Consider the following 22,967-nt stretch of genomic DNA (forward strand, 5'->3'; position numbering starts at 1 on the left):
TTATCTAACAGATGTGACTTTAGGTGTTCATAAGAGATGAACTAAAGAGAACCACAGTTATATGCTGTATTCCTTTTTCCTTGTCAGAGACAATTGGCCATTTTTGTCTCTAGTCAGAGTCTGGGGGACACATGGCTTAAACTTGCATGGGGTTTGAGATAAAGGGGGTTCCATCTGTTTTGTTTGTTTGTTTTTTAAGAGTCCAGCTTTCCATGAATTTAAGTAGCATATGTTGGAAAGCAAGAGCAAAATGAAATTACAGAGCAGAGAGATAAGCATCCTGACATATTTTTTTCTATTTTGAAGTTGTTTGTTTTTACATAGCAAATTTACCCATTTGTAAAACACAAGGTGATAGACTTTTGTCTATGTTTAACCTGGTTAAACCTCCAATTGCATCTGTACTTATGAACAATCTAACATAGGCATCACCTGTGTCTAATGTAAGATGAATTTAGATTAAGACTATGTCCCTATATAAAACTTTTAGAGTATCCTTAAGAGTGTGTAAACAGTTGAAGAATCTCTAACTTTAGGCATGGTGTTTAGGTTTAGCCTGAAAATTCTTTCTTACATATGCACATCTTTGTCCACATACTTTTTCTCAGTACCACTCAAAAAGCATTTTTAACAAGCATTCTATGTCCCAACATTGAAAAATTCTTTTCCAGTTCCTTTAATCAATTCATCTCACCCCATCATTAATTATCTTTTCTCTCTTTGTTTTTTATTCCCCTGAGGGGGTGCACCATTCCTGGAAGTACTGCAATACCAGGTTGATGCATGGAGTGGACAGAGTAAGCTCCTATTCCAACTCCAAGCTCCAAAAATCCATTTAATATATTGTCCTCGGATAGAGGACATATCAGATATTAAACTGATGAGAACAGATACTACACTTGATCATAACCAAAAGGCCAAGAAGTGATTATATTTCTTATAAGGCTATTAAAAAATTACACCAAATTGATTAATCCTATTACTAAAAAGAAAGCAGTCTTAATACAATTTTATATCATTAATACCAATAACACACTTGGAAATGATTTTATTAGGAGTAGCTAAGGCAAATTGTGTTGTTATCTTGAGGAAGGCTGGCTCAGAAATCAGATCAGTTACCTCCTCCTTTTAAGTAACAGGACATTACAATCTTTTCTAAAATATCTGACAAATTATAAGTTACCTCTTTAGAGGAAGTTTTGTTGTTTATAATGATCCTCTATGTAAGGTGAGGTTGACCTAGAACAAATATCTGGCAAATTCACTCCTATAAAAGACATTTAACTTTTCCTATTTAATTTCTATGCTTAGATCTTTGACTTCCTTGAAATGGTTCTCTAGAAGAGAAAGGAATGTCACCTGCATCTATCTCATCTCTTTAGTTACAAACAGTCACAAACATGACACGACTAGCAAGCACAATGAGCACACATAAACACATACACACACACATATAAAAAGAACATATCCTCCTGATAAAATCAAAATGCACTTGAATCAATCTCAATTCCTTGTGTTTTTAAAACATCTTTTACAATGGCAATTAGCTCCTTTTTACTCTTTGTTAAATCTTTTTTTTTTTTTTTTAACCCACATTCCTTGTGCCTTGAGAGAAGTTTTAAGCCTTTTAACAATTTGTGCTTATTTAGGGTCTGTCCCATGATAGAAAAGGAAAGAGGAGAAACAGCAAGACCAGAGGGCAACATTCCCAGTCGGAGAACTGGCACGGGGGGGTTCCCCGGTGGGCCTGACGTGAGCCTGACCATAAATCTAAGAACTGGCAGCCACTCTAAGAGCATTTACTGGCTGTTGCATACCCAATTTTGTTGATAGGAAGAGAGGCTATGTAGGAGGTCTTTGCCAACACCGGAACAGGCGGTTGGGATTCTCACAGGGGAGCTAGGGGCTTCAGCCAATGCCAGAGGGTAGCCCTGGCCAAGAGGCTTCAGTTGCCCTGTTGCTATGCTGCAATTCCACGTGATGGCACCAACTGAAAGTAAAAGGAGGAAGAGAAGTGCAAAAAGGAAGTCCCGCAGTTCTTGTGCCTTGTAAAAAAAATGACTCAATAATCTTTACTTTAATTGCCTAAAATTCGTCCCTTACCTCAAACAGATCAGTTTCACAGGCAGGCTTTTCTGCGTCGATCGCGGTGCAGGTCTGCTTTACAGGTGTATTGCCTGTAGTGACCTCTATACAGACCTTCACTCACCCCTCCGGTGGGGTGGTGGTCTAATGGTTGGGTCAGCTGTCCACTTTGAGCAACGGTCAGGTCTTTCTTCATACCTCATGCCTCATATTCGGGCACCACTTGCCCCAGCCAGCTGGGAGTTGAACAAAGAAATGAGGGGAAAATTAACCTGAATGAAAGAAGGCAAACAGACACAAGAAGGAGACCATGCTAGATGTTTGTCATGGCCTTGAGAGTTTATTCTTACAGGTAGGTTTATATAGGGTTGTAGGGGGAAGGGGACATGGCCAGGGCAAGGAATTGTCAGGAAACCTAGAGGGGATGTAATTAGGTGTTCATGTAATCTTGCCTCACTGGCTTAACATCCTGACAGCACCAGGTTTCACATCCTGACCATAAACTGGCCTTTTGCAGAAGATAAGATTCTGTAAGCAGTCTGCTGACCTGTTCCAGAAGTACCTAACAGAAAGCTGGATGGACCAGCTTTTTGAGTAATAAGTCAGTTTATGAGCAGGCCCAGGCAAAATGGAGAGGCTTTTTCTCTATGGCCCCCCACAGATTCTCTCACAGGAGAGTAGCCCACCCCTCCCCCCAAGTAGCCACTGTATCCATGGTGCCTCCAAGCAGATTGACCCCTGCATGTGGAAGTTTAAACTGCTCCGCCCACTTGCTCACTTACTTCTCTGGCTGCAGCATGTTCAGCAAGTCCAGGCCCACAGCAACTGCCACGCAAGCTCAGACTGTCTGTTGCTTGCACCAGCTCAGGTGCCATCGCCTACCTGTCTGCCATGCTGGCCGGCCACCATTGCCCTGTTGCAGGGGAGCACAATCTGATTCCAGGTCCCAGTGTACCCTTGCCAGAGTTTGGGCTGCTTCAGTGTGTACTGTCTCAGTGTCCCTCCTAGCATGACTGCAGGCAGATTTGGCACATTACCACTTGAGAGCTCAGGCAACTTTGGTTCCCCAACCAAGCAGTAGATCAGGCCACTTTGGCAAGTGAGAACCAAAGCCCAGACTGCTTGGCAACTGCCACAGCCTGCTTCAGATTCACACTGTGCTTGAGCCCAGGCTGATACATCAACCTACATGCCCATACATGGGATGGGCAGACAACATCGCAAAAGAAATAACATGAAAAATCATATACAAGGAAATCCAGTTAGATCATCCAGTTCTATAATGAACATCTCTAATCAAAACATAGAAGAGTCATTAGGATCAGAACACCAAAATGAAACTGTGAGAAATGAAGCCCTGACCAAGCTATTGGTAGAACTTGCAGAAAAGTAACAAAGGACCAATAATTGTGTAGATGCTGCCAGAACTAAACAAAGCCTAATAGATAAGAAAAAGTACTAGAAAACTGAACAAGTCCAAAACTGTCTAGATGGTCTCAAGAATAGAGTTAGCCACATGGAAGATAGAAACTCTGAGGTAGAAGACAAGATGGAAGAAACAGTTTGAGAGAGCAAAAATTTCAGTACATTCAAAAGGTCCTGTGAACAGAACATGTGGGAATTGTGGAATACACTTAAATGACCTAATATCAGGATCATTGGAATACCAGAAGAAGAAATTCAGACCAATGGCATGGAAAAGTTATTTAACAAAATAATTGAAGAAAATTGCCCCAGTCTCTTAAAACAAAGGCCCATCAAGATACAAGAAGTTAACAGAACTCCAAACACACTGGACCAAAGGAGAAACACTCCAAGACATATTGATATTAAGACTCTAAACATTGACACCAAAGAGAAAGTCCTAAAAGCAGCTAGGGAAAAATAGCATACCACTTTCAAAGGTAACCCCATCAGAATTACTTCAGACTTCTCAATGGAAACCCTGAAAGATAGAAGGGCCTGGAAAGAAACACTGAAAAGTCTAAGAACCTATGGCTTCCAACCCAAACTACTCTACCTAGCAAAAGTATCCCTCATAACAGATGGTGAAAAAAAAAAACAAAACAACTTTCCATGGCAAAACCCAGTTTTACAATTATATGAACACAAAACCAATCCTACAGAAAGTATTTCAGGAAATTCGCCACAGAGAAAAAACAAATAATCAAACTCAAATGCCCACAAGAAGCAGATCACAATAACCAAACTCAGAGTAGGCACAAAAAACTTCAAAGTCCATGAAAACACCAACCCATAACTAGATTTCAGGGATCAAATCAAATCTCACAGTCATTACCCTAAATATTAATGGCCTTAATTCACCTATCAAGAGACACAAGCTAACAGGATGGATCAAAAAATTAGACCCCTCAATAAGTGTCTTCCAGGAACCCACCTCACCACTAAAGACAGACACCTCCTCAGGGTGAAAGGGTGGAAAACAATATTCCAAGCAAATGGGAATAAGAAACAAGCAGGTGTAGCTGTATTAATAACAGAAAATATATACTTCAAACATAATCAAAAAAGACAAAGAAGGCCACTTCCTCATCAAGGGAATATCCATCAAGAGGATATTACAATCATAAAACTGTATGCACCAAACACAGGGGCACCTCAGTTCATAAAAGAAAACCTACTTGACAAGAAAACAAAAATAACCAACAACACCATCATAGCTGGGGACTTCAATACATAATTAGCAGTAATAGACAGATTATCCGAACAGAAACACAACAGGGAAATAAGAGAGCTCAACAAAACCATACATCACTAAGACCTAATAGACTTCTATAGAACTTTCCATCCCAAGTCCACAGATTATACATTCTTCTCAGGAGCACATGGAACATTCTCTAAAATAGACCATATTCTGGGTCACAAAGACTGCCTCCACATATTTAGGAAGATTGACATAATTCCTTGCATGATATCAGATCACAATGCTATATTGCTAGAAATCAATAACAAAAGACCACCAAGAATCCCAATGGCACCTGGAAACTGAAGACCACACTTTTAAACAATAAATGGATAGTGGATATAACAAAAAAATGAAATCACAAAATTTCTAGAATTGAGTGACAACGAGAACACATTGTACCAAAATTTATGGGACACAATGAAGGTGGTACTCAGGGGAAAATTCATTGCACTCAATGCCTTCATAAAAAAGACAGAGAGATCCCAAATGAATAACCTAACCATCCACTGAAAAGCACTGGAAAAGCAAGAAAAATCCAACCCAAAGAGCTCTAGAAGGAAAGAAATAATTAACATCAGAGTAGAAATTAATGAATTGGAAACCAAGGAAACAATTAAGACAATTGACAAAACAAAGAGTTGGTTCTTTGAAAAAATCGAAAAGATTGACAAACCCCTGGCCAATTTGATCAAGCAAAAAAAGGAGAAGCTTCAAGTTAACAAAATTCAAAATGAAAAAGGAGAGATCACAGCAGACATAAGTGGAATTGGGAGAATCATCAGGACTTATTTCAAAAACCTCTACTCCACAAAACTGGATAATGTGGAGGAGATGTATAAATTCCTGGACTCATACCACATATCAAAGTAAGCTCAGAAAAGATTAATCACCTCAATGAACCCATCACACTCATGGAGACTGAAAAAGTAATTAAAAACCTCCCCAAAATGAAGAGTCCAAGACCAGATGGCTTCTCAGCTGAATTCTATCAAACCTTCATGGAAGAACTCAAATCAATCTTCCTCAAACTGTGCCACACAATTGGAGAATAGGGAAAGCTACCCAACTCCTTTTATGAAGCTAGTATCACCCTAATTCCAAAATCAGATAGAGATGTCACAAGAAAAGAAAACTACTGGCCTATTACCCTGATAAACTTAGATGCAAAGATCCTGAACAAAATCCTTACTAACCAAATCCAACAACACATAAAAAGCATTATCCACCTTGACCAAGTGGGATTCATCCCAGGAAATGGCTGGTTCAACATACTGAAATCTGTCAGTGTAATACACCTCATAAACAATGTTAAACGTAAAAACCACATGATCATTTCGATAGATGCAGAAAAGGCTTTTGACAAGATACAACATCACTTCATGATCAACACATTGGAGAGAACTGGCATGGTTGGTTCATATCTTAACATAATAAAGGCAATATACACAGCTCCTAAGACCCAAATAATAGTCCATGGAGAGAGACTGGAGGAATTCCCATTAAGATCAGGAACAAGACAGGGTTTTCCACTCTCACCTCTGCGTTTCAATATACTACTGAAGTCCTAGCTCAAGCAATAAGACAGGAGAGAAAATAAAAGGGATACAATTTGGAAAGGAAGAAGTTAAGTTAGTTCTATTCACTGATGACATGATTGTATATGTAAGAGCCCCAAGAGACTCCATCCCCAAACTCCTGAAGGTGATTAACTCATATAGCAAAGTAGCAGGATACAAAATCAATGCACAAAAATCAGTAGCCTTTCTTTATGCAAATGACAAAGATACAGAGAAAGAAATAATGGACATAGTCCCATTTTCAATAGCAACAACAACAACAACAAAATACCTTGGAATAACATTAACCAAGGAAGTGAAAAATCTATACTTTGAAAACATAAAAACGCTCAAAAAGGAAATTGAGGAGGACGTGAGAAAATGGAAAGACTTCCCATGCTCCTGGATAGGCAGAATTAACATTGTGAAGATGGCAGTCCTACCCAAGACAATATATAGATTTAATGCAATTCCAGTTAAAATCCCAACAGTGTTCTTCACATTGATATTAAAAAAATGATCTCAAATTTCATATGGAATGGCAGAAAGCCTCGTATATCTAAACATATCCTCAGCAAAAGAAATACTACTGGAGTTGTCACCATACCTGATCTAAAGCTATATTAAAAAGCCATATTAATAAAAACAGCATGGTACTGGCATAAAAATAGGAGTATAGACCAATGGAATAGCCTTGAGGATCTGAACTTCATGTCAAGCAACCATAGATACTTGATATTTGACAAAGGCCCTAACAATTTACACTGGTAAAAAGACAGCATCTTCAACAAATGGTGCAGGACAAACTGGATAACCATATGCAGGAAATTGAAACTTGATCAACACATTTCACCATGCACTGCACTGAAGTCCAAATGGATCAAAGACCTCAATATAAGACCAGAAATTTGACTACTACTGGAAGAAAATTTAGGAAGTACTTTCCATGATATAGAAATGGAAAAAACTTCCTGAACAAAATCCCAGTAGCTCATGATCTTAAACAGTCACTCAGCCAATGTGATCACATCAAGCTGAAGAGTTTCTTTACAGACAAGCATATAATAAGCAAAGCCAATAGCTTACCCACAGAATGGGAGAAAATATTTGTGGGTTATACAACTGATAGATGCCCAATCTCTATAATCTATTGCGAACTCAAAAATCTAAACAGGAAAAAGTCAAATACCCCACTCACAAAATGTGGCAAAGACCTGAACAGGTAGTTCAAAGAGGCAGAAATAAAAATGGCAAAACACACTTAAGAAAATGTTCATCATCCCTAATCATCAGAGAAATGCAAATTAAAACAACTATTAGATTCCACCTTACCCCAGTAGGGATAGCACATATCAAAAAAATCAAGTGAAAATAAATGCTGGTGAGGATATGGAGAAATAGGAACACTCATCCACTGTTGGTGGGAATGTAAGATTGTACAACCACTTTGGAAAGCAATATGGAGTCTCGGGAGAAACCTGACTATAGAGATACCATCGTACCCAGTTATTCCCTTACTGGGCATCTACCCTAAAACCTTCAAACCACAGGCCAGAGGGAGTTGCTCAACCATGTTTGTAGTGGCTCAATTTGTAATAGCTAAAAGCTAGAATTAACCCAGATGTACATCACTATAAAAAGGGATAACTAAGAAGTGGTATATCTACACAATGGAATTCTATACACAGTAAGAAAAAAATGACACAATGAAATTTGAGGAAAAATGGTAGAACCTGGAACAGATCATTCTCAGTGAACGTACCCAATCACAGAAAAAAAAAAAAAATTGCCGCATAGTCTCACTCATATACAGCACCTAACCTGAGTCTACCCAAGAAGCTTTACATACCCAGCAAGCAGCTTGTGGACTGGACAATAGGATGGGTGGGGAGGGAAGAGAGGGCAAGAGAGGCAGTGGGAAACACAAATATAGATCTAAACGGCAATGGTACCATAAAATTCTACTTCCTAAAAGGCAGACCAAATGGCTGAACCTTCACCAGGCCCTTAGAAGGAACACCTGAGCCACAAAGCACTGGAGAGGGTATGATGAAGACTGACCTTTATTTTATACAGCTTCTCTCTCTCCCTCCCTCTCTATCTCTCTCTCTTCTCTCTAAATCTTGTATATTAGTTATCTTTTTCTTCCTTTTCTTAGAGGGCACTGACCTATAACTCCCAGTACCAGCATGTGGCCATCATCCACAATGAGCTTTTGATCAGAGAGACCTACAAGGTTTCCTAAAAGAAAGACAGATTTCTGTCAGAGTACTTGATGACCCACCAAAGGTTAGTGGTAAGACCCTACTGATGAAGACACCTTATGTGGTTGGCATGTAAAATAGAATGGCATGGCTGGAAGCTGGAAGAGAGTCATTCCCCAGACAGTAAGTGTGTCTAGTGCCATAAGGTTCTACATGGGAGACTGGGGGGAAATGACCAATATCTGTCCAAGCAACTCATGGTCTAACCTACTTAGCAGCAAATAACCTGTTGTGATGCCCACACAAGTGCAATAGTGGCACACAGCCATGGTGGGGAACCAACTGCTCTTGATTCGGCCAACTGATCCCCTCAGTGGAAAGGGACCCATAGCTGGAGCTGAGAAACAAGTCAGAACCATGTCCAAGGACAATCCTGCTCTCCATTATCAAGCTACCATCAATCATGGGCTACAAGAGGGCCTACACCTATTAAATTCTCTATAAAAAAAAGTAAGCGTTAACTCATTTATCTTGGTGCTAACTTACTCTCCATTGGAGAATCTGCTTCTCTTTTTCAGATAGAGCCACCCCCTCACACCTCAAAAGAGCTGAAACTAAGAAAAATTGGCAAAACAAGCAAGGGTGCTACTTTTCTGGTGAACTGGGTACCAGCTTAAGGGTGAAGGAGATCAACACAGAGAAAAATCAACTCCTACCAAATCAGAGAGCCAGAGACCCAGAGGCCCCCAATACCTCATCACTGAAGCAGAGCAAAAATGAACCAATCATGGCTCAGGGAAATTTTGTGGAAGAGGGGGTGGAAAGCATGTCAGAGCCAGATGTTGTGTCATGATATGCAGAGACATTTATCCTACCCATAACTGTTGGCTATCTCCACAATGCATGACCCATATACCTCAACAAGGAGGGGATAAGGGGAGGGGGTAAGTCACGGATGAGCCTAATAATGATACCAAACTGAGTGTATTTGCTGAATACAAAACTAATTAATAAAAAAATTAAAAAAAACAAACAACCCAGAGTATGTCTGCTATTGCTGAATGTACTGAAAAAACTTGTATTAGTTTTTAAACTTTGGAAGATTTATTGGACAATACGCTCAACAGAAGTGAAAAATGTGATTATGTGGCCACTCAGAAAAATAGTGGATTTGATTTTAAGGTTATGTTTGCAAATGTAGCTTTGAAATAGTGAGATACATCCATTTTAGTTCTCACTGACATGACTGACCTTTGGATATTATGATTAACTGTGGACTGTACACATTGTGGTTCCAGTAAACAGAGAGATTTCAAAAGCAGGCAGGGAGTATGGAGGAGTGACAAGGGTACATCTTGCAAAATGTCTCAGAATATGTGAGTCAGTGAGCTAAGGCAGAATGGAACCTGGTTGTTATGACTGAGGAAGGGAGGTGTGGAACAGAGGAATGTCAAGATACAATATTCCAATCTTTGAAAGTGTCTCATGGGAAACAGGCCCAATGGGAAGGCCTTAGTGAAAAGTGGAAGGCTGCAGGAAGAGAATATCTAATTCATCATAATAAATATTGAATACTCAGATTTTTTTCCAGGCATAATGCAGGATTTTATAAGAAATAGTAGGTTTCCTTATACAAAAAGGATAATCATAAAATATAATTATCATCATCATCTTAGCTATATTTGTTAACAAGTGACATTATCTCATGCCACTGTCCCAACATTTTTATTTTCACACAAGGAAAGAGAGGCTCAGAAAGATTAAAATGCAGCCAGAATTCAATGGAGCTGAGGTTCAATGCCAGCAGTGGGCTTTGGGGTGAAATGGCTAGAGTGTCAGTCTTATTTTAACTTCCTTATGATTCAGCTTGCTCTTCCATGAAAGGACACACTGGAAACTTGTGGTTTCAATAGCCCCACTGTTCATTCACATTACTGTTGTTGGTGGTCTGGATTCTTCTGGAATCCACTCCTTCATGACTCCTACTCATATGGTGCCAGTGCAGCTGACTCACATCTTCTTTTCTGTGGGTGGCTTGTTATTTTAAGTGTAGAGGATGGACATGCAATATCCACTGGCAATAATAACGGTGTTAGTTCAGAAATGATCAGGTGGCCCCTGTTGGAGAAAGCTGAAGAAATGAGATTGGATGTGGACTTGTGAACTGGAATACTTGAAGATCCTCACCGTGGACACAAAAGAAAAGCAATCTAAGGGAGCAGGGATGAGCCATGGCTTTTGGAATTACCAATGAACCTTGAGCCAAGTAGGATGGGTAGTCTGGTCCTCATGGGCTTCCAGTCATGTGCTAATGAGGAGTGCTCCTCATTCCTACCTTCCTCTTGTTTCTTCCCCACTCTCTTCATCAAGCTGTTTATACTAAGGTCTTCTGTCACTATAAATGTGATTAACTGGTAAAATGGGATCATCATAGCATCTTTGTTATGGAATATTTATGGGTATTACATGATCTAGTAGATGCAAATAGATCTATATAATCTTTGACATGAAGAGGATATGCAATACAATTTACCATTATGTGATTCTCATTGAATGGATGGCCATTCAAGTTTTTTCTTTTTTTTTTTTTGTAAGAGTATAGGAATGAACATTAGGATACTATAACTCAATGAAGAGGGTTTAAAGTTGAGAAGAAACCACTAATAATACAGAATGAAGTTCCAATGATCACCGTATCAAAGCTGTTTGCAAGGCAAAGAACTCATGCTCAAGCTCTCTTCTGCTTTGCAGCCCATATGAGTGAGGCATAGGTCTGCAGTCACATCACTCCTAAAAACCCAAACCCTGAACTATGTAGCCCCAACCATTCATAGCCTAATCATCACTCATTTTATGGTAATTTTTATAGTGCCAGATCAAATAAACCAAACCATTTGTTTATTTCAAAGGTTTACAGTGAGTTTAGACAATGTATTTTGTGTGTCAAAGATTTCCTTGTTATTGAAAGAGTATTAAAAACAACCTCACATGAATGAGCTCAGCTCTTGGCAGCTGTAAGGAGATAATTCAATTTTTTATGAATCTTTTACTTGCAAGTCCACTTATCATAGTTTTAAAATGCTTGATGTGTGTGTTGTAATTCCTATTCAATTTATTCCAACAATGTTTCTAAGGTGATAAGAAAAAAAGTATAATTGCTTTTCTGGAGTCTTAGCAAATTGAATTACATGTAAAGTAAAATTAGTAATTTAATCCTGTAGCCAAAGAAAATTATAAATGAAAATGCTTTCTAGTATTATTAATAATAAATCTTTGGGTGAGCACAGGTTGGTCAGCCTCTTACTGACATTCAAACAAATCTGGGATATGGCAAGACCTGAGTGAGGTGAAGAAGCCTTCTTAGAAATCTTTGATGCAAACCATGTTTATCCCCTTTAGCTCATTATACTCTCACTGTTCATTGGAGAACCAGTGTTCTTTTTTATCGCAGGCAATGGAAACCAGGAAGACCCAAACTTCATCAACATGAAAAGAAAAGATAGCTGATTCCTTATCGTGAGCCACCTTTCATACATCAGTCCAGATCCAGGTGACAGCATAGAGGAACTGAAAAGTTAAACATGCGTACTGCTCTCTCAGTGAGCCTAACAACCTGCGCCAGGTAGGTGGTGACAGACACTGAGGACACTCAAAATGTATCACAGCAAAAATCCAGAAGTTACTGAGAGCTAATGTAGACTTATAACATACCTGCCAAGGCTCAGGAAGCACTGTGGAAGAGGGGGCAGAAAGATTGTAAGAGCCACAGGGTGGGAAGGAATACCCAGAGGCCTTTCCCCTCCACAGTGGCTTACTGCTGCATTCATAACCTATAACCCCATAGTGAATAGTAATAGCCCATTAAGGAGGGCTCTCAGTGGAATGAGGGAAGGGAGGAGGGAAATGAGATTAACACATGATATGTCCATACTATAACATTTCTAATTAATAAAAATAATAAAAGAAAAGAAGAAATATCTGATACAACTATCTCAAGGTAGGAATAAAACCTTAGTCATTACAGACAATAGGTATTGTGAGAATTGGAGGATTAATTTTTTGGTAATCCTACCTCCTGGATAGACTGTTTGATATCAGGGAAAGGAAAGAGAGGATTTTAATTTTATTTTTGTGCTAATGGAGGTTGAATCTTGGACTTGTGTATTTAGGCTAGCTCTCCATCATTGAGCTATATCCCTGCAAAGAGAATTTTAGATAACACAAAACCATCTATTTTACTGTGCAAATACAGCTTGATACTGGAAAAATGAAACCTGCTCTGGGGCCTTTCTATCAGAGTACAACACCAAGGAATAAGACTGCTGTTCTGCTAGACGCTGCCGATGGAATTCCTGGCTGAAGGCTGGTGGCTCCTGAAGCATCAGATGAGTGAATAACCACAACAGGCACAGGCTGCCAGCTTGGCAGGGCCTCAGGGGACTTGCAGCAGGAGTCCTACTCCAGGAGCTCCACGGCAGCCTTGAGCTTGCTGGGCACTGGGTGGTAGAGGAGGATTTGGCTCTCACACTGGGCATGTGGGTATTTGGGTTAGCTATGGACATCTGGGACAGAGCACACAAGGAACACATTGGGAACTCCAAGAAATATTAGTACTAGGAGCACTACTATTGTCAATTATTAAATCACCACTATATGTGCTTAGACACCAATGGGACTTCATGTATTTTTATTAATGAAGACAGAGACATCTAGGTGTATATCAAATACTGCCATACAGTGTTCTTTGACCCAAAAATACAAAAACCATAAAAAACACTGTTTTTGATATATCTGAAATCAAAGTAAAAAAGAAGACAAGGGGATATTTTGTGTGGATTAGTTTGGCCTTCTCTTTGATGTAAATGCTGGAGCAATTAAAAGAGCTATCCCACAGGGACTGACTGGAGACCTTCATGAACCCACAGTGACTGCTATAACCCCATTGAGGAGGACACCCATGGTAATGAGAGTTGGGGTGGGGTGAAGGGGAAATAGTGTATAACCTGTTATAATAGATACAAAATAAAATTTAAGAAAACATGATCCTAATTGATTTCTTTGGTAATGTTTTATGCACTTGTCATTCTCCAAACCATGTTCACATTTGAGAAGTTATTACATGCTTTCTCATGTATTTTAGCTAATCAAAAATGTTTCTTACAACCAATAAAAGAAATGATTTTCCATCTACTACTGACCATAGTGGGACCTGTCAGACTCCCTCACAGAGACAAGCTCTTCACAGCCAGAAGTTAGACACAAGGACCAGAATCATGGGCAGCATGGCTCTCCATAGTGAGAAATGTAGGACTGGAAGGAAGGAAGCCTACACCTGAGTAAGTCCAAGCATTCATCTGCTAAATGAAAAGACAGTCTTAGCTGCCCCAGGTATCCTCGTGGCATGCTCACAAGTCAAAAGAAAGAAGAAAATCTGTCTCTCCTTACGCTAGACCTCCCTCCCTCGTTCAAGCCATAACAATTGTAAAAATACTTTCTAGCAACTCAATCCTCGCCCCTCTCTGGTGCTCAGTTTTTCACTATACCTTGAAGGTTGCTCTTTAGTATTACTTCCGTGTGATCAGCTAGGAGGTCGGCCTTGGAGATTGCAACCAGGGACAGGTAGTTGGACATGTTCCTGCAGTCCTTGTTGCCTTTGTGGAGGAATCTCACTGCAATGGGGATGGCTAATACCATCACAGGGGTCCAGTTGTAATTCTGAAGAAATGTAAGGAAACAACAAACAAGGGACTCATTGTTCATTCATTATTCATTCACCCACAAAATGCTTACTGAGCTAAGCTCCCAGAATATGGCTGTAAAAACACAGAACTTGCCCTGTTTACTTTGTATGTGGAAACTCTTGGTTGTTGAGGGAAAATTTAAGATGGACAGGTAGGTGACAGCCCAAGTTAATAAAGGCCAAGGCAAGAGAAGTGCAGGATGCTAAGAGAGCAAAGAAGGAGGATTTACCTTAGTCAGGGATGTCCAGAAAGACTTCTCAAACTCTTAGCTGGGCCCAGAGGGATGAACGGGTTAGGGGTGAGGATGGAAGAGCTAATGCAGAGGCAGAGAGGCGAGAGAGCAACTGGCACACCTGAGGAGCTGGAAATAATACCATATGGCTGTGGTGTGTTCTGTGTGAGTAATTTAGGGGGCTGGGGGAGTTGAGAGAGGGTCAGGAGAGGCAAACAAGGGTGTGGTTATTTATGCAAGCTAGGCCAACGAGTTTGGAATTAATATTGAGAGCAATCAGGAATAGCCCAGGAAATGAAAAGCTGATCTGATTTATATGTGAGAAAAACACCAAAGGAATGTTGACAAGTTGCATTCTGTTTGTTAAGACATAACATCCGTCTTGTCAGGTGATCACCGAGATGTCACCCAACTCTCTAGGTCTCACTTGTAACTTGTAATTCTGATAAACACATCTGATATAGACCTTACATCAACTGCCTGGTACACATACAAAAAGCCTGTCTAGGCTGCTGAGGGACCACTGTCATTTCAAAGAAGGTCAAATAAGGACCACCATCCAACTGGGGGGTCAACATTGAGTAATCAATGTCAGGCTCAATCTGTGTCAGACTTAGGTCACTAAAGGGAAATGTACAAGGGTGAGCAAGAGTACTAAGATAGAAACTGCTGACTAGCCATCAATAACTATTCACTTCCTTTTCCTTTAGAAAGAAATCCTAGAATTTCTGCTGGCATGTGGCTCAAAGCTAGAGACAGGGTTTCTCAGCCTTTGTAATTAGAGGTGGTGATATGTATAGTTTTAGACAACAGGAGAGCAATGGCATTGGTATATTTAGTTTCTAAGCTTCTATTATGGTAAATATTCCTTTTCTGCCTTTAAAGATAGTTGGAACAAAAATTTGGTAGCTGAAGCAATCACCTTAGACCCAGACTAGTTAGAAATTGCTGAATATTATAGAGAGCCACCACCTTTGTACTTGGACTCTTTGATGAGAGACAAGAAATTTCTATGTTGCTTAACCCACTGCTATATTTAGCTGAGCCTGTGTCCTGAAAAACATAATGTAATTCAGGGCCATTTTCATTCTTAAGTTTCCTGGGAAGCATGAAGAGACAGTTATGCCCTTAGGTAACATAAGAAGTAGAATTTCACTTTAGCACATCAAATCCTACAATAAGGACAAAGGAAAGAGAGAAAGGCAAAGATTACCACTTCTATACAGGGTTTCTGAGCAATATTATATCATTTTAGAACTGGGACAAGTGGACCAAATGGGTACTTACTTTTGAACCTTATACCAATTAGAACCAGATAAATTCCAGATAGATTGTATATATAAAAGTAAAAAATAAAAAATAGGTGGAAATAAAAATAGATGGCCTCTGGGTCAGAGATTTTTCTTAAGCCTAACATAAAAAAATACTAACATAAAAGAAAAAGTCATAAAGTGGATAAAAGTAACAACTTCCAATCAAACTATATATTTAATAAAATGGTAAGACAATCCAAAGAATGGCAAAAGATATTTGTAATACATTTATCCAACAAAGGTCTACTCGCACAAAGAGTATAGACAAAGAAACTGTGAATCAATAAGAAGTCATCCACTAAAAGAAAAGTTAGAAGAGGATTTAAGTAGATGCTTTGCACATAAAGATATAAAACTAATTCAAACATGAAAATTTGCTCCATTTCAGTCATGATTAATTATGGTATGGGCTGTAATGACAGATTTCTGTTAACTGAGTATTCATTAAGATATGATATGAGGGCTGGAGAGATTGCTTAGTGGTTAAGGCACTTGCTGGCAAAGCTGAAGGACTCAGGTTTGATTCCCCAGTACCCTCATAAAGACAGATGCACAAGGTGGCATATGTGTCTGGAGTTCATTTTCAGTGGCTAGTAGGCCCTGGCACTCCCATTTTTCTCTCTCTGTTTCCCTCTCTATCTCTCTATATCTACCTCTGCCTCTCTCTCTCCCAAATAAATAAATAAATAAATATTTTTTAAAGATATAATATGAACTCTTCTTGGCAAAGAGTACAGTTATATAAAGTCAAATATCAGCTATTTTAAGTGAAATGAAAAGTTAAAGTATTGGATTGAATATTGTATACATATTTAGACAACTATGTTAGGATTTTATAGATGACAATGATATACAGTGGTAGGTTCAATGAAGTAAATAGTATAATAATGGTGGTGACAGTCAGAAAGATCTACTTACACTGAGTAGAGAATTTAGGTAATATAAATATTGTGGAATAGCTGAAACATGCAAATGCTAGTGAGTCTTGGGAATAATAACATTTGTTAGTCCATAAATACTTTTTAAAGTCACAGAAAATATTATTGGTATGGTTTTTCTCCTACTAGACTCCTATTCAACATCCATTCATCTTTTCTGTTGAAGACTTTAATCCTTCTCTGAGGGACTTCTAGGTACTTTATTCTAATGATGGTGTTTCCAAGCAAGATTCAAGGACTCAGATACTTGCCCACCAGAGAATCATTTTCCTTGCTGGATCAAGAATAGGCACTTCAAGTTTAAGTAAGGAGTCATGAAGGACTCTCTGAAAGGGATTCTGTGTTTCCTACTGGACTCAAGGTGTTGAAGAGAGAAGATTAAGAGTAGCTTCCACTATCATGTGACCTCATAGGTGGGAGATAACTTGTATTAAACTTGAGGAGCTGGGTGTGGTGGTGTATGCCTTTAACCCCAGCACTCAAGAGGCAGAGGTAGGAAGATACCATAAGTTCAAAGCCACCCTAAGACTACATAGTGAAGAGGGACTCTACCTTGAAAAACCAAACCAAAACAAAACAAAACAAAAAAAATTGAGCAAACATGGTTCTTTTTATGGTTTTCTGAGATAGGGTCTCACTCTAGCTCAGGCTGACCTGGAATTCACTATGCAGTCTCAGGGTGGCTTCAAGCTCTGGGTGATCCTCCTACCTCTCCATCCCAAGTGCTGAGATTAAAGGTGTGCACTACTATGCCTGGCAAAACATGGTTCTATTTGAGAGATGAGCTGTAAGAAACTAGTGTCCTGTTAATATCATTTGAGCTAAGTGTAATATACTATGCCTGAGGCCAGTTCCATACCTAATTTTTTTCTACATGATCCAATTAAATCTCTTTTGCTTAAGCTTTCTCCTCCCTTGTCACCAGTAATAATAAATGTACTGGCAAATTTTCAATAGATTCCTGTACTTTATCCATTTTCTAGATGTAGGGTATAAAATGTTAGGACCAGAGCCTGCAGTAAAACTCCAGTGGCTTCTCTGCAAGCCTTTCTCTGTGTTGTCCTTCCCCATCCCCACTCCCAGTGAATTTAGTTGGGCTGACTGAGTGGCCATTGCTAGTGTGATAGGTTATGATAACTCCTTGGGAAGCTGTCTATTCCCCTCTCCTAGGGCTGGACTTCACCTTGAGAAGTTCTGGCATATGTCATACCAAACTGTTTGGATATACCAGGGCTAACCTACAAAGAATTTTCAGAAGTAGGTAATAGTGAGGCCAGTGTACTAGTGGGGACATTCCTTAATGAGACCTAGGACATCCCTTCCACATTGTTAGGACACCAAGCAGTCATACCAGAGTGTTTACTCATAGACACAAAGTCAGATCAGAACAGAGCAGAAAGAGGCCCTAAGGGACATTTCATTAAGGCCATGGTGAAACTTGATTAAAGTGACTCTTGCCCTACAATGGAATCTCCTTTTGTGATGACGGTAACATCCTATCCATCAAATTGAGTCTCTAGCCCCTTCCCTGTAATGCTGAATAAATATGCCAAAATAATGATACCATGTTGAGCATCGTCCTTTGTTCATACATCTTCAGAGTATGGTGTCTAACAAGATTAATGGATATTTTCACTTTTTTCAGTTATATCCCTGATCCTTGAGCCTCAGTCTCATTTTGGGTTGCTCCTATAGCTATCCAATCTCTCCATTACATGCGGGTTTCTGATAGTTTCATTTTTGTCTTTTGTGTATATGTAGTATATATGGTATGTGTGTAAGTGTTCACATGTGTGTAGGCCAGGGTAGGATGTCAAGTGCCCACTTCTATTGTTCTTCATCCTTATTTCCTTGAGATGGAATCTCTCATTGACCCTGAGCTTTGGGCTAGACTGAATAACAAGCAGGCCCTCAAAAGCCTCTTGTTTCTACCCAGCTCAGTTCTGGAGTTAAAGGCATAAGAAGCTTTGCCCAGCTTTTTATGTGGGCTCTGGGGATCAAACTTGGGTCTTCATACTTGCATAGCAAGCTTTCTTGTCTACCAAGACATCCACAGCCCCAATAGTTTAATATTTATATAGCATATTCTTGTCCCTGTAGTGACAGCTTAAAGTTCCATCTTTGTTGTGGAACATAATCACCCAGTTCTCTTTTCTTCCTTCCTTCCTTTCTTTCATTTATGAGAAAGAGAGAGAGAAAGAGAGAGAGAGAGGGGGGGGGAGAGGGAGAAAAGGTGAGCCAAGAACTCTAGATGCATGCACCACTTTATGCATCTGGCTTATGTGAGTCCTAGGGAAATACACCTGGGTCACTTGGCTTCACAGGCAAACATCTTAACCACTAAGCCATCTTTCCAGCCCTTTCCTTTTCCTTTCTTCTTCCTTTCTCCCTTCCTTCATTTCTTCTTTCTTTCTTTCTGCACGTGGATGTAGCACGTGTGGCATGTGTGAATCACACAGATTTCTGAGTGCTTTCCAACAAAACATTACATGCTTAAGTTTACTTTACCTACTCTGACTTGTTTGCACAGAACAACTTGAAGATAGAAAAGTACATTCCTGCCTAGTGTGGTGGTGCATGCCTTTACTCCCAGCACTTGGGAGGCAGAGGCAGAAGGATTTCCATGAGTTCGAGGCCACCCTGAGACTACATAGTAAATTCCAGGTCAGCTTGAGCTAGAGTGAGAACCTACCTCTGGAAAAAAAAAAAAAAAAGAAAAAAAAAGAAAAGTACCTTCCTTGAGTATGCTATTACACGTTTTTTTTAATTATAAGATCATATCTATAACTTAAAAAAATTTATTCACAACTGCTTTACTTAAAGACAAGAAACCATGATAATTCCCTCCACTCCCACACTTTCCATTTACAACTCCACTCTCCAACATATCCCCTCCCTCTCTCCATTAGTCTCTCTTTTAATTTGGTATCATCATCTTTTTCTCCTTTTATGAATGTCTTGTGAAGATATTGCTAGGTACTGTGAAGTAATGGATATCAAAGACAATTTCTGTCCGGACAGTTGCATTGCAAGGAGTGGTACCCTTCCTTTGGCTCTTACATCATTTCCACTACCTCTATTGCAATGGACCCTGAGCCTTGGAGGGTATGATAAAGATGTTTTATTGCTAGACACTCTTGTTACTTCTCAGCACTATGCTGCCTTTTGAGTCATCTCTGTGGTCACTGCCATCTGAAAAGAGAAGCTTCTCTAGACAAAGTGAGAGTAGCATGAATATATGAATATTAACATTAAGTGTAGTGCTCTCAGTGCAGTTTGGGAAGAATAATATATGCATTTAGTCAGACCAGAGTAGGCTTTATGCCCCTAAGGTTCATGATCTCCCCTGCCATAGGCTTTTGATTAGGTTTTCAGTACTAGGCATATATTCCCTCTCATAGAGCAGGCCTCCAGTCCAATTAATGAGCAATTGGCTTCCCTCATAGGAGACATGCCACTATTGTACCCGTTCAGTCATTTGGCCTGTCTGGCCAAACTTGAGGCTTCTAGTGTCTACTGTTTTCACCACTGTTGATGTCTGTCTCCCACAAGGCTGCATGCAGTGAAGCTTTTTCCAGCTTTCAGTTGCCTGCTGTACAGGGAGAAGGTTTTCAGCTCAGCAATAGCTTCATTTCTCAGTGACCTTGCCACCCAGGCATGTGAACTCTTCACCAGTAGAGGCTTACCATCATTACTCGTGGAAAACCAAGGATCTTGGCAATAGCCTGTAATGTTTTGGAGGTAACATGGACCTACCTGACCAACAACTCACTGGAAGATATCCCCAACCTGCCACTGAACATTTTCTAGTAGTAATGTATGGCTTCTGAATGTGCCATTATCCAAAAAAAGGGTAGGCTTTCATATGTCTTTTCAGAATATCTTGAATTTTGATTGAACCTCCCCCAGTCTTCTCTTACTCAATCTCTTTCCCTGGCCTCATTTTGCCCATTCCATTCCCTGTAATCTGTTCTTCTACCTACAGATATACAATATCATTCCTTAAAGTCCTTCTCTCTCTTCCCTCCCTCATAGCTTTTTTCTACCTTACTGGCCTCTGCTTCTGATTTTTGGTTCCAGCTCACAGATAAGTCTAAACATTTGTAGATAAGATCCACATATGAAAGAGAGCATGTGACATTTGGCTTTCTGGTCCTATGTTACCTTACTTAGTATAATCCTTTCCAAATCCATCCATTTCCCTGCAAATTTCACAATTTCACTTTTCTGTAATGCTGAATAGAATTCCATTGTGTACATATGCCACATCTTTATTATCCATTCAGCTGTTGAGGTAGATCTAAGCTGGTTCCATTTCCTAGCTATTGTGAATAGAGCAGCAATAAACATGGTTGTGTAAGTATCTCTAAGGTAGAGAGAAGAGTCATTAAGACATATGCCTAGGAGTGCTATGGATGGATCATATGGTGAATCTATTTTTAGCAGCCTCAAGAACCTCCATACTGATTTCCACAATGGCTGTACCAGACTACATTCCTGCCAGCAGTGTAGAAGGGTTCCAATTTTTCACCATCCTCTCCATCATTTATTGTCATTTGCTTTCTTGATGATAGCCATTCTGACAGGAGTGAGATGGAATCTCAAAATAGTTTCAAGTTGCATTTCCCTGATGGCTAAGGATGACAATACTGCTTTAGATGTTTATATGCTATCTGTGTTTCTTCCTTTGAGAACTCTGTTTAATTCCATAGCCCATTTTTAATTGGGTTGTTTGATTTCATATTGTTATGTTTTTGAGGGTTTTTTTTTTTGTATATTCTGGGTATTAATCCTCTTTCAGAAGTATAGTTGGCAAAGATTTTCTCCCCTTCTGTAGGTTGTCTCTTTGCTCTATTCACAGTGTCTTTTGCTGAATAAAAGCTTTGTAATTTCATGAGATCCCAGTGACTGATTAGTGGTTTTATTCTGGATCCTATGCCAATATGGAGAAGGGTTTCCCCTACCTTTTCCTAGATCAGTTTCAGAGTTTCAGGTCTGGTACTTAGGTTCCTGATCCATTTGGACTTGAATCTTGTACATGGAGAAAGACAAGGACCTATTTTCATTCTTCAACATATAGATATCCAATTTTCCCAGCAGTAATTGTTAGAGTCTGCCTTTTCTCCAATGAATGTTTTTGGCATTTTTGTCAAAATTTAGATGGTTTTATCTGTGTGAATTAACATCTGGGTCCTCTATTCTGTTCCACTGACCTACATATCTGTCTTTGTGCCAGTACCATGCTGTTTTTGTTACTATGGCTTGGTAATATAGCTTTAAATCATGTATGTGATACCACCAGCCTTATTTTTGTTGCTCAAAATCGTTTGGCTATTCAAGGTTTTTGTGCTTCCAAATGAATTTTAGGATTGTTTTTTTCTATTTCTGTGAAGAATGGAATTGGAATTTTAATGGAGATTGCATTAAATATGTAGATTGCTTTTGGTAAGATTGATATTTTCATAGGATTGATTCTTCCAATCCAGGAACAAGGGATGTCTTTCCATTTTCTAGTATCTTCTGCAATTTCTCACTGAAGTGTTTTAAAGTTCTCATTGTAAAGATCCTTCACTCACTTGATTACATTATCCTAAGGTACTTTATTTATTTATTTATTTTGAGGCAATTGTGAATTGGGAAAGATTCCCTGAATTTATCCTCTGCATGTTTGTTGTAAGTCTAAGGGAAAGCTACTGATTTCTGTGTTTATTTTGTATCCTGCTACTTTGCTGAAACTGTTTGTCAGCTCTCACAATTTGCTGGTGGAGTCTTTAGTGTTCTTCATGTATATAATCATATCATCTGCAAATAATGATCTCTTCCTTTCCAATTTGTATCCCTTCTATGAGTGTCTCTTGCCTTTTTGTTATAGCTAGGACTTCCAGTACTACATTAAACAAAAGTGGGAAGAGTGGACACCCTTGACTTGTTCCTGAATTTAGTGGAAAAGCTTCAAGATTTCCCCCATTTAGTATTATGTTGGTTGTAGGTTTGTCATAAATAGCTTTTATTATGTTGAAATATGTTCCTTCTATTCCCACTTTCTGTAGGACTTTTTCCATGAAAGGATGTTGGATTTAGTCTAATGCCTTTTGTGCATCTATTGAGATCAAATTATTTTTGTCTTTCAGTCCATTTATATAGTGTATTACATTTATCCATTTGTGTATGTTGAATCACCCCTGCATCTC

The 22,967-nt window shown here is 39.2% G+C and overlaps 1 protein-coding gene and 1 non-coding gene across 2 annotated transcripts in view; both read right to left on the reverse strand.

Moving 5' to 3' along the window:
- Veph1 (ventricular zone expressed PH domain containing 1) overlaps nt 1-22,967 on the reverse strand; it is a 368,903-nt gene that overhangs the window by 309,415 nt on the left and 36,521 nt on the right. The window contains 1 exon segment of the mRNA XM_012947429.2: nt 14,096-14,267. Within this exon segment, the coding sequence (XP_012802883.2) occupies nt 14,096-14,267 (172 nt within the window).
- Nucleotides 739-929, reverse strand: LOC123453496. Its single transcript, XR_006632870.1, has one exon. It is a non-coding gene; the product is annotated as a U2 spliceosomal RNA (small nuclear RNA).

The sequence above is a fragment of the Jaculus jaculus genome, chromosome 11 (assembly GCF_020740685.1).
Source record: "Jaculus jaculus isolate mJacJac1 chromosome 11, mJacJac1.mat.Y.cur, whole genome shotgun sequence".
Lineage (NCBI taxonomy): Eukaryota > Metazoa > Chordata > Mammalia > Rodentia > Dipodidae > Jaculus > Jaculus jaculus.